General features: G+C 35.1%; 1 protein-coding gene across 1 annotated transcript in view; it reads left to right on the forward strand.

Moving 5' to 3' along the window:
* Nucleotides 1–5277, forward strand: part of SCN7A (sodium voltage-gated channel alpha subunit 7) — an 85680-nt gene extending 80403 nt beyond the window's left edge. Inside the window, exons 23-25 of the mRNA XM_060015685.1 lie at nt 833–937; nt 1253–1523; nt 4196–5277. Of these exons, the coding sequence (XP_059871668.1) occupies nt 833–937; nt 1253–1523; nt 4196–5250 (1431 nt within the window). The 3' untranslated portion in view covers nt 5251–5277. The remainder of the gene's footprint in view (nt 1–832; nt 938–1252; nt 1524–4195) is intronic.
* The last annotated feature ends 6750 nt before the right edge of the window (nt 5278–12027 follow it).

The raw sequence follows: 12027 nt of genomic DNA on the forward strand, positions 1-12027 counted from the left end.
GCAGAATCTGGTAAACAAACCACTCTGAGTCTGCACTAATTAGATGGGATTAGAAAGATCAGTGGTCAAATGAAATATTCATTGGATTGGATGCTTCATCTTCCTAGGGATTTCAACCTAATGGGATGATATCCTAGGATTTGCTTCTGGACTTCAAACTGATGACCCCTGTCAATTTTAAGTGAGCAAGTCCTGCCATGGGCAGTAACAATTCCTAATTCCTAGATTAACACATTAAATGTTCACCTCTTATTCACTTTGCATATTCTGTATAAGATACTGAAATTAGCACTAGAAACACAAAGATGAATAATCCCTAGAAGGTTCAATGAAGAGGTAAACACTGGTGCTTTTTGAATAATAGTGAAAAGTATCTTCTAATAGTATTTGGAAAATTAAGTAACGTATGAACATATAAAAACACATATATGACCAATTACATTTTTTCCTGATTATTAAAAGGTATAAACCAGCTTTACCTTTAGCTTTTTAGTTCAACTTTTCTTAGTCACCTTTCCAGATATCCTCTGCTGTTTCTCCTTTGTCTCTAACAAGAGGTCGGCCTCAGTAACTAAAAAGTTAAAATAGGGTTGACTACCCACAGGAAAGTTCATCAAAAGATAATTATCAATCATTTCCAGTGTATACTCTGTGTTTTGTATGAATTTTTGTTCAGAAGATCAGACATGTTTAAACATGATTTAGTTCATTGCAGTTAAGCCTTTTTTAAAGGATTAAATCAATAATTGCCAAACTTTCGAAAACGCATATTAATGTAAGATGAAATTTGGATTAAATATGATTTTAATATCTTTTTCTTCCCTTTATTTACCTGGGAGGCTCAAATATCTTTATAACAGTAAAACAGAAGAAACAATACCATGCACTGAAGAAGCTGATGTGTGAAGTCTCTCAAAAACCAGTACCTCGCCCAGGAGTAAGGAAATACCTAGATTTTTTTTTAAGTTCTGAAAAAGTTTCCTTTATATATTCTCTCTTACAAATGAAGATGTGTTTTTAAAATTCTTAACAACAAATGCTTTTGACAAAATTTTTAAAATATAGTCTTTGAAAGAGCTTTTGGTTGTCTTTCTGTTTGCTTTTACTCTGTGCTATAGTTATTGCTTGGTAAAAACTTAGTCTTCAGTTATTTTCCTATTTATGCTGGGAGGGAAGCTGTAAATCTAAAGACAATATGTCTGTATAAATATCTTATTAATAAAAATATTACACCTTTTTTCTTTACACACAGAACAAATTCCAAGGATTTGTCTTTGACTTGGTAACAAATAAAGTTTTTAATATCATCATCATGGTTCTTATATTTTTCCAAGCAATAACCATTATGATACAAAGTGATGAACAGAACCCCAAAATTGACATTGCTGTCTACTGGATTAACTCAGTTTTTGTTACACTGTACACTGGAGAATGTGTACTAAAGCTCATCGTTTTCCGTTATAACTATTTCACCAATGGATGGAACCTTTTTGATTTTATGGTGGTTGTTTTCTCTATGACAGGTAAGATTTTGTTTAGTCAAATTTTCATTTGTAATAATATTAATTCAGGCAAGCTCTTAGAGTAAATATCTCCTGAGATATAGTCTCTTAATAAGCAAAACAGGTAGGGATCCTTTTTATTTCCAGCAGGAATGCCTTACATTTTTACATTCATACATGTACACATGCCTGACAGATATAAGATATTAAAATACTTTCTGAATTAATACATAGACTTTACTTCACAGACCACCAGATAAATGCTTAATTACCCCTTCAGTATATCACATACATTATTTTTCTAAGATGACACTAGAAGAACCTTTATGTCTTAGCATGGTATAACCTTTCAAACTCATTATTGTTCCCTTTCCTCTAATCTCTAAAACTGTTTGCTACTTTCACAACACTAGAGTTTTAGGGTTTAATGAATTTGTTACAAGTTTTCTCTTACTCTGGAGATCCCAGTCCTTTATTTAATAAATATACTTGATTACCCTCTTTTTGAATATATGTTATGCTGTGTGCAAAGAATTCAGTTACAAACAAAGTAGGCATAATTCCTGTATATACATAGTTTATAATCTATCAAGGGATGCAGATAATTAAACAGTACATGTTAATGTTGTGCTATTAAGGTTATGATAAGGGAAGAAGCATGGGGTGCCACAACAGCACAACAGAGCAAGGACCACCTAATCAGTAAGTAGAGATCAGAGAAAACTTCACGGAAGAAGCAAAAATCTAAATAGAGACCCATTGGATAAGGAGGTAGCCAAGAATCTAAGATAAAAGTGTTTTAGGCAGAGAAAAGTTTGTTTATTGTCTGCCTCCCATAAGACACATACTATAATGTTATCTCCATAAGAGTAGAAACAATATTTAATGTTATTGTCAGGTACTATTCTATGCAGTCAGTAGTGAAAAATGTAGATAAACTGCTCAGTTGTGCTCCCAGAAAATTCATTCATCAGCTGGTAGTAGAGGCAGTGCAGCTAATATTGATAGACAAGTACAAGAAGCTTGCTAGAAAAGTATGTAAAGTCAGGAAAGGGCTGATAGGAAGAAAACAGAGGAAAACAGAATTAAAGAGCCCCATGAGATTGAAATGAAAGTTACTGAATCAGACATCTAGAAGGAGAGGAAATTGCAGTCCGAGATAAAGATGTTTGAATTTGAGATCTCAGAAGGTCAGGTATCCTGGGTGCAGAATGTGGCCATAGATGGGTGTGTCTACAGTAAAATGATGGAGATTATTAAAATTTAAGAAAGCTAAATACTGGAGGGCTAGCCTTTCAATGGGTTGTTGATGGTAGGTGCTGGGGTGGAAAGGGTGACAGTGAGCCATGTACGAAAGTCTCCAATGAATATGAGTGAGGGAGAATGAATAGATCATAGAATCAAGGAATGGTAGGAGATGGTAGAGTTGAATGTCATGGTCCACAAACTCAAAAATTTCTTTTCTGTTTATAAAATTAATGTGAAGGAAAAGTATCTGAAAATCACATTGGAAAGAGGGAAATATGCTTGCTTGTTCCATCTTTCTACCCTGAGAAATGTGGAATGGGAAAGAGTGAGTTATCTGTGCTTGAGAGTGTTGCAAGGGAAATAGTGTCCTCAAGATAGAGTCAGATTTTAGATAAGAAAGGAAGTGAAGAAAATTTAGTGATGAAGAAGTAAAAATGTGTTTATAATTAAGTAGGGAAACCTCCTGCATAATGGAAGGGTTTGAGAGATTGAGGAGAAATGAAAATTTGAGTCAGAGTAGAAAGTTCACTAAAGCACTGTGGAAATGAGGGTATATGTAAGATAGAACGTCAGAGAGAATGCCATCATTGACAGTGACCAAATTAACAGAAATGTGAGACATGATCCTTCCAGATTCAGCAAACATACCATCTCATTTAGAAGTTTCATGAGATTTTCCCCTTCTCCACCTTCTCAACTCAGAATGAACCACACCCTCTCCAGTACTTTCAGAGAGCATCCCTTATGTTTTTTATGGTAATTATAATTTCACCTTGCTCTATAGTTATATATCTCCTTCTCATAGTGCCGTCATCCTCCCACCATTGCCAGAAAGAAAAGTTCTTGGCGAAGACTCATTTATTCAATTCACATTTAAAGCTCCTAATGTCCCAGATACTATTTATGAAGTCAATAAATCAAATTATAATCTGTGATCACTGAATACAAAATATTTTTTAAACTGTGTTTACCCACTAGGTCTTTCTGCCTTGCATTATAGTTAGTTTAAATATCTACCTCTACTCCCTAGATTATAGGGTCTTTGAGGATAGGAGTCATGTCACTCATCTCCGCATATTTTCTTGACACCTTTATGAGGTATCCAATAAAGGTTGGGTTGAATTAAATTTCTTGATCTAACTGCAATCAGGAAAAAAAATATAACTACTGTCCTATATTATGAATTCATGCCATCTGTGACTCCAGAAGTGCTTGATCTGTAATACTCTGAAAATGATGGTAGAAATAATTCTCTTCCAAATTTTGTTAGACACTCTGAGCATTGCCACAATTAGTATTTGGCTAACCCAGACTTTCAATATGTGCTAAATGTTATACGGGAAGGATTAATTACCTTAACATATAGAAGAAAACCAAAGAAATGTAAAATAATTTATATTCCTCTAAATAATTGTATTGCCTGCTTTATCTTTTCCTACACCAAGGACTATTTCTGCCTCTGATGGTGGGGTATTACCTTGTACCTCCTTCCCTTGTGCAACTGATACTTCTCTCACGGATCATCCACATCCTGCGTCCTGAGAAAGGACCAAAGGTGTTCCATGATCTGTTGCTTCCTTTGGTGCTGTCCCTCCCCGCATTGTTGAACATCAGTCTCCTCATCTTCCTGATCATGTTCGTCTACGCCATCTTTGGAATGTACAATTTTGCCTATGTTAAAAAGGAAGCTGGAATTAATGATATGTCCAACTTTGAAACCTTTGGCAGCAGTATGCTCTGTCTTTTCCAAGTTACAATATTTGCTGGTTGGGACGGGATGCTCAATGCAATTTTCAACAGTAAATGGTCTGACTGTGATCCTGATAAAATTAACCCTGGGACTCAGGTTAGAGGAGACTGTGGTAACCCCTTTGTTGGGATTGTTTATTTTGTCAGTTACATCCTCATATCATGGCTGATCATTGTAAACATGTACATTGTTGTTGTCATGGAGTTTTTAAATATTGCTTCTAAGAAAAAAGCCAAGACATTGAGTGAAGATGATTTTAGAAAATTTTTTCAGGTATGGAAGAGGTTTGATCCTGATAGAACCCAGTATATAGACTCTAGCAAGCTTTCAGACTTTGCAGCTGCTCTTCATCCTCCTCTTTTCATGGCAAAACCAAACAAGGGCCAGATCGTTGCCATGGATCTTCCCATGGCTGTCGGGGACAGAGTTCATTGCCTTGACATCCTACTTGCTTTAACAAAGCGAGTTATGAGTCAAGATGTAAGCATGGAGAAAGTTCTTTCAGAGGTGGAATCTGGATTTATGTTAGCCAACCCTTTTAAGATCACATATGAGCCAATTACAACTACTCTGAAACGAAAACAAGAGGCAGTCTCAGCAACCATCATTCAGCGTGCTTATAAAAGTTACCGTTTGAGGCAAAATGACAAGAAAACATCAGATATTCATATGATAGATGGAGACGTGGAAGTTCAGGCTATCAAAGAAGGTTCATATTTTGACAAAACTGAAGGAAAGTCAACTATTTAAAGCCAGATCTAATCCCACTCACTACCTTTTCACCTTCTTTACATATTCCCCAAATGTTAAAAGTTTAGATCAGAAATAAAAGCAAAGATCAGAGAAACTAAAGATTTCACTTAAAAATCAATTGTTTACAACCCATGGAAGAGAAGCTTGTGCTCACAAGATCCCACGTCCAATTCACTTTTACCCCTGTATATTCAGTCTGACCAAGACAACCCCTTGATATTACTGCAGAGTTAAATGGGGTTAAAACTATTGTTTAATAATCCAATACTTGTTTTCTCTATATGGCTTATATGGAGTGTGCTTCTTCTGGAGGGTTGGGGGAGGTAATAGCAGAAATTAGTAGCCAAAGGAGCTTACTTATACATTTTATGTCTACTTTAACTTGATGGGATTCAAGTCACTACTAATGGGACTTAATTACAAATAAACAAGTACTTTCTTAAAGTGGGATGGTATTTTAAAAAATAGTACAATGCTACAGGCCATTAAATCATAAACTTGCCTAGGCCGATGCCAATCAGGGGAAGAGGAAAGGCAGTTCTTAGAAAGTGTCTCTGAGATTAATCAAAGAGACTCTTGGGCTGATTCAAACCACTTTTGAAAAAGATTGATTAGAGCCTAGGTTTTGTTTTTGATTGTTTTGGTTTTATTTATTTTTGGTTTGTGAATTAATGTTGTTTCATTGTTCTTGGATTCCTGTTTTCTCATCTTTTTGGCTAGTTCCAGCTAAGGACCATTCTCTCTTTAAGAGAATGAGTTCCTAGAACAATCAGCATAAAGGGAGCTACAGTTATAGCCTACATTTTCTAATTTTTCTCATTTCTCGTTGGGAAACTGTGGCCACTTTGTAGTACTTTTCACTGCACTTCATGGATTTTTATAACTTTCAGAAAGAAAATGATCACTAAAACTGTGTGGACTCTGAACTAGGAGATCAAAGTGTGAGTTTGCTGTTCGTGGTGTTTTATAACATCAGTGTATGCAACTTAGTTTCCACTTTCACATTTATCTTTCCAAGTTTTCTGTTTTGTTTTGTGTTTATTTCATCACATACATAATTACTATGTAAAATGTTTTATGTTTGAAAAACTTTAAAATCCTAAGCATTAATTTTCACTAGTAAGATAGGCACAAATTGTTGTTTTGATGTAATCATAAAATGCAGTCTCTTGCATCCCTGTAGTTTGAGATTCAGATATTTATTCTATTTGTGTGATGATTGATTTCAGTGTGCCTACAAAGCCCTAAAGGATTCAGAAGGAAAATATGTATACTGATGACTTAATGAAAAGCTTTAAATATGTTGTATGACATTCAATATCACTTAAATATCAGTAATTGTATTTTATTATGAATGCATGATCTTGATTGAGCCTTAACTATTATAATCTATTTCTGCTCCTCAGAAATGTATTAACCTGACCAAGATGCCTTTGGGGGATCCCCTAAGCAAATGTAATTTCAGAGTTCTGTTTCTTACTATAAATGTTGCTTCCCTCTCTCCTCCTGTTCTCTATCATGTGATGGGGACCAGTGAGGAATCAGTGTTAATTTGGTGACATGGTGACAGCTGGTGCTTTATTTAAGCTTCTCAATTTTCTATTTCTTGGAAATGCTTTAATGTGGAAACTGCTTCAAATATTTAAACTGAATCTAAGCTTGCTTCTGTAAATTCCATAAAGACTATGAACTGATTTTAGTTCGAAAATGATATCTTTTAATTGTAAATCGTGTTTGCCACTAACCTTCCGAAAGCTATGTAAAGAATTATTTTTAACAAATCTTACAACATATTTTACTTTTTAGATACTAAAGAAAATAGTAAATACAACTTGTTAACCAAGGTAAGCTTTGGTTCTTTTTCTTTCGTAAATTAGGTTGGCAACTTTGTGTAATAAGAACTTTTTTAAAATGAGCCTTACATTAAAGCTTATTCATTCAGGTTCAAAGTTCGAAACTGGAAACATTTTTGCTTCGTTTGGATTAACTTAATTTTGTAAAATAAATATTAGTAAGCTTACCAGAGATCCTTACAAACTGAAAAATGTAAAAAGCACTCCTCTTAGCAAAATCCGAAGTTTACTGTATATATCTCCATATTTTTAGAAGTTGCTATATGGAAGATAATGCTGAAATTAAATTTATTGTTATGCTAATATTTATCAGTACCTGCTTCTTTAAAATTTTTCTTTCTGCTTCTTTAATAAATATAATTCACTTTAATATGGTTTTTAAAATGTTGGAAATAGCTACAATTTATTGAGCAGACTGTTAAGCCCAGCCTTGTGCTAAGTATTTACCATGCATGAACTCAGCATTCACAACTCATGAACCAATGATAATTCTCATTTTATAGATGAAAAAACTCGGGCTTAGAAGGGTTATAAGGGCTTTTATATGACACAGAACTTGTAATTAACATGGCCAGGAATGCAAACCAGGGCTAGTTTCAGAGCCTGAATAGTAAACCACTCTGTATGACACCTGTCTAGTAATAAATGACCTGGGTAAAGACAAAGGAAGTTTAAGATAAATTATATTTTTGTGCAGAGATAAGGAATCTTTTTCCCTCCCTCTCCTCTCGCCCTCTCCCCCACCCCTCTCTCTCCCTCTCTCTCTCTCCCTTTCTCCCTCTCTCCTTCTCTCCCCAACATCCAGCCCCCCACCACCACTACCCACAGCCCACCCCCATGGAAGGAATTTTAAAAGTCATGACCACTTCTGGAAAAAGGAAAGGCACAAGGGATGAAACTATAGAAGTTTTTTTCATTCAACATTTATTGACTGCTAGATACTAGAGATAAACCCAGAGCCTGGATAGATATACATACATATATACACATAGATACATACAAAGATAAATATGAAACTAAAGAATTTATTGGCTGCCAGGGGAAACATAACTATTCAGCTGGATATATAATATATGGTAAGTTTTATACTATTTCATATAACCTGTAATATATATATACAGGAAGGAATGATGGATTCTACATTAGAAATTACAGGTGATATTAATTGAATGAGCCCCTGAAGAAAAAGAAAGATTTTATCAGTTAGAGAAAAACGTAACTGTATTCAACACAGAGACACTTTTAAGGAGAGGAGTTCGTCATGGAGATGAGACCTAGGTTTCCAGCTACTAGTTCTTCAAGCTAGACAATAAAGAGAGAGAGGAATCAACAATAGGATAAAATTTTCACAGCAGAGATGGAATAGAAACTGGAGTAGAATTACTCTGAATCCCTTCCCAGACATGCTTTATTTTTCCCTTTGGTTCTTGAACCCACTCCTCCTTTAACTGCTCCTTTCAATAAATTCCAGGTCCACATGCTCAACTCTAACACTCAATAACATGCCCAGTGAATGACTGAGGCTTCACTCTACCAGTGGGGATTTTCCTCTTTATGTTAGGTAACCTAAAACTGTCAGGGTCAGACACTTACTCTTCTCCTCATCTGCAAGTGAACCTCTTATCTTCACTGACTTCAAAATTACAAATTAGCTCACAGGATTTTCTCTCAACTCCAGCTATCTACTCTATTAACCATCCAGGTGGCACAACACCCCTACTCCTGGATTCTAGTCTAAACCACATGAAGGTAACATCTTCAAATGACCCATAAATTCAGGGTCCCCATTCATACAAAATTTCATCACCATTCTTTCCTTCTTTTCTTCTTACTATCTTTCATAAAAAACTGTTGAGCATCTCCTAGGCACAGTAATTTAGAGATAAAGTTGTCTTTATCCTTAAAAAGGTATTAGTCAAGGTTCTCCAGAGAAACAGAACTAATAGGATACATAGAGATATATAAGAGGAGATTTATTATTATGGGAATTGGCTCACACAATTATAGAATCTGAGATATGCCATGTGCAAGCTTGAGAACCAGGAAAGATGGCAGTACAGTTCTGTCCACATCCAAAGTCCTGAGAACCAGGAGAGCCATGGGGTAGCTCACAGTCCAAGGCCAAAGGCCTAAGAACTGGGGAGGGACACTGGTGTAAGTCCTAAAATCTGAATCTAAAGGCCCTGGAACCAGGAGCTCCAATGTCCAAGAGCAGGAGAATATAGATGTCCCAGCTCAAGAACAGAGAGAGAGAATTCATCCTTCCTCCACCTTTTTGTTCTATTTGGACCTTAAATGAACTGGATGATGCCTGCCCATTGTTGAGAGAAATCTTCCTTGTTTTCATTCTTTTACTTCCAATAGACATATGTCACTGAATTTGAAGTGGGTTTCTTATAATCACTATATGGTTGGGTCACATTTTTTAATCTACTTTTTACTGGTATATTTAGATCAATTACATTTAAGGTAATTATTGATATGTTAACATTTAAGGTTGTCATTTATTATTTGTTTTTTATTTGTTTCCTCCAGTCTCATTTCTCTGGTTCTCTTTTCTTACCTTCCTGCACAATTCTGAACATATTTTAGGATTCCATCTGGATTTATTCATAGTGCTTTTAAGTGTATCTCTTTGTATATTTTTGGTAGTGCTTGTTCTGAGTATTACTATATCTACTCATCTATATATATATCAATCTACAAATTATACAATCTAATATAAAGCATTTTACCACTTTTAGTGAAGTATGGAAACCTCACTCTCATTTGTCTCTTTGTCTTCCCTATTTGAAAATATTATTTTCTTGGGAATCAGAAGGCACTGCAATTTTTGCTCCAGTCATCAAATATGGTTTTAAAACTCATAAGGAAAAGGACAGTCCCTTGTATGAGTCCATATTTCTGCTCTTTGCATTATTTCTTTCTTCCTGATGATCCATTGTTCCTTCTTTTATCAATTATTTTCTGTTTGAAGAATTTTGCTTCGCCAATCTTTAAAAGTAAGAGAGTTTATTTCTCTTTAATATTTTTATATTTAATATATATTTATTGCAAGTTGAAATGATAGTGTTTTGATATATTGGGTTAAACAGAATATATTACTAAATTTTTAGAAAGACTATGTCTGCTAGTAACAAATTCTTCTAGCTTTTCTTCCTCTGAGAATTGAGAATGTTTTTATTTCTCTTTCATTCCTGAAGGATAAATTCATAGGATATAGAATTTGTGGTTGACAGTTTTTTGCCTGAAGAATATTGTGCCATTTCTGGCTTCCATAACCTCACATAAGAAATCCATTGTCATTTGCATTGGTATTCATTCCACTGTAGGTAAAATGTCATCTCCTTACAGCTGCTTTCAATAATTTTTAGTTTTCAAATTTTTTAATTGGGTGCAGCTTTGGCATGGATTTCTTTGTGTTTATCCTGTTTGGTATCTACTCAGCTTCTTGGAACTGTAGATTTGTGTCTTTCACCAAATTTATGACATCTTCAGCCAATACTTCTTCAAACAATTTTTCAGCCTCGCTTTTTTCTCCTTTCCTTCTGAGATAGTAATGACATGATGGATGACTCTTTTGTTATTGTCTCACAGGTACCTGAGGCTCTGTTCTTTTTTTTTTTTTTTTTTTTACAATCTTTTTTCTATCTCTTGCTCAGATTGGGTGAATTGTATTGTCCTCTGCTTAAGTTCACTGATTTTCTCCTTCATCATCTTCACTCTACTGTTGAACCCATCTATTGAGTTTTTTATTTCTGTTATTGTATTTTTCAGTTCTATAATTCCACTGTTTTTTTCTTATAGAATCTATTTCTTTGCAGTGATTTTCTGGTTTTTAATTTGTTTCAAGAGAATTTGAAATTCATTGTTGAAGCATTGTTATAGTGGATGTTTTAAAAATATTTCTCAGATAATTCCAGTATATGACTCATCTCAGGATTAGTGTCAACAAATTGTCTTTTGTCCTTCAACTTGTGATTTTTCTTAGTTCTTTGTATGTTGGCTGCTCTTTTAAAATCATACTCTGGATATTTTGTCTATATTAGGAGATACTGGACCCTACTTAAATCTTTTATTTTAGCAGTTAATCACACTGTTTAGGTTTAGCATATAGGTCTTGGTCTATTTTTGCAGGCTATGTTTCTCATAGTCGTTTAATTTCAGAGCCTTGGAGGTGTTATTTTGGTTTTCCTTGTTTATCTGATGTGGCTTGGGCTGCCACTCGTCCCTGCTGGACTGAAAGAGGTTTCCATAGGCCAAGCAACCTGGCTTTTCTCAGAGGGAGGTCAGGGAATGAGGAAGGATCCCTCTACTAACAGCTCATGAGGACAAGGAGAATTTCTGGACCAGCTACTTGTGCCTGCATCCTCCTTGCTGGCTCCTCTCAACCATTCAGGTGTCTCTGGGCAGAGAAGGAAAGTCTCTGCATCTCCCAGATTACTGGGTTTAATTTTCACTCTTTATGGCTGCAACTTCTGTAACTGACACTTTGTTATAGCTACATCTAGTCTCTAGGGAACTTCTTGTAACCATGCCTCCTGCACCCTGATCCCCAACCCCCACCACACCTTCAGGTCTAGAAGCAAAATCCCTTGACTTCCCTTTAAACTTTGTCCATACATTTTATGAGCTCAACTCTCCACAAATTATCCCTGATCCATACACCACCTAAACTTTTGGCCTTTTATAGTTCTTGAAACTGAAAGAACTCAAATTCTACCTCCTGTAATAATTGACCTCAAAGTAAGCTTAAATCTTATTCTCTCTCTTTTTTTAAATTTTTTAAATTTAACTTTATTTTTTTGAAAAAGTAAAGGCAAGAAAACTGGAAGGAAGAAAAGAAGGAAAGGAGGGAGGGAGGGAGAGAGGAAGAAAAGAAGGAAGGAAGGAAGAGTACATCCTATGATACTTGTATTTT

The sequence above is a fragment of the Delphinus delphis genome, chromosome 7 (genome assembly GCF_949987515.2).
Source record: "Delphinus delphis chromosome 7, mDelDel1.2, whole genome shotgun sequence".
Lineage (NCBI taxonomy): Eukaryota > Metazoa > Chordata > Mammalia > Artiodactyla > Delphinidae > Delphinus > Delphinus delphis.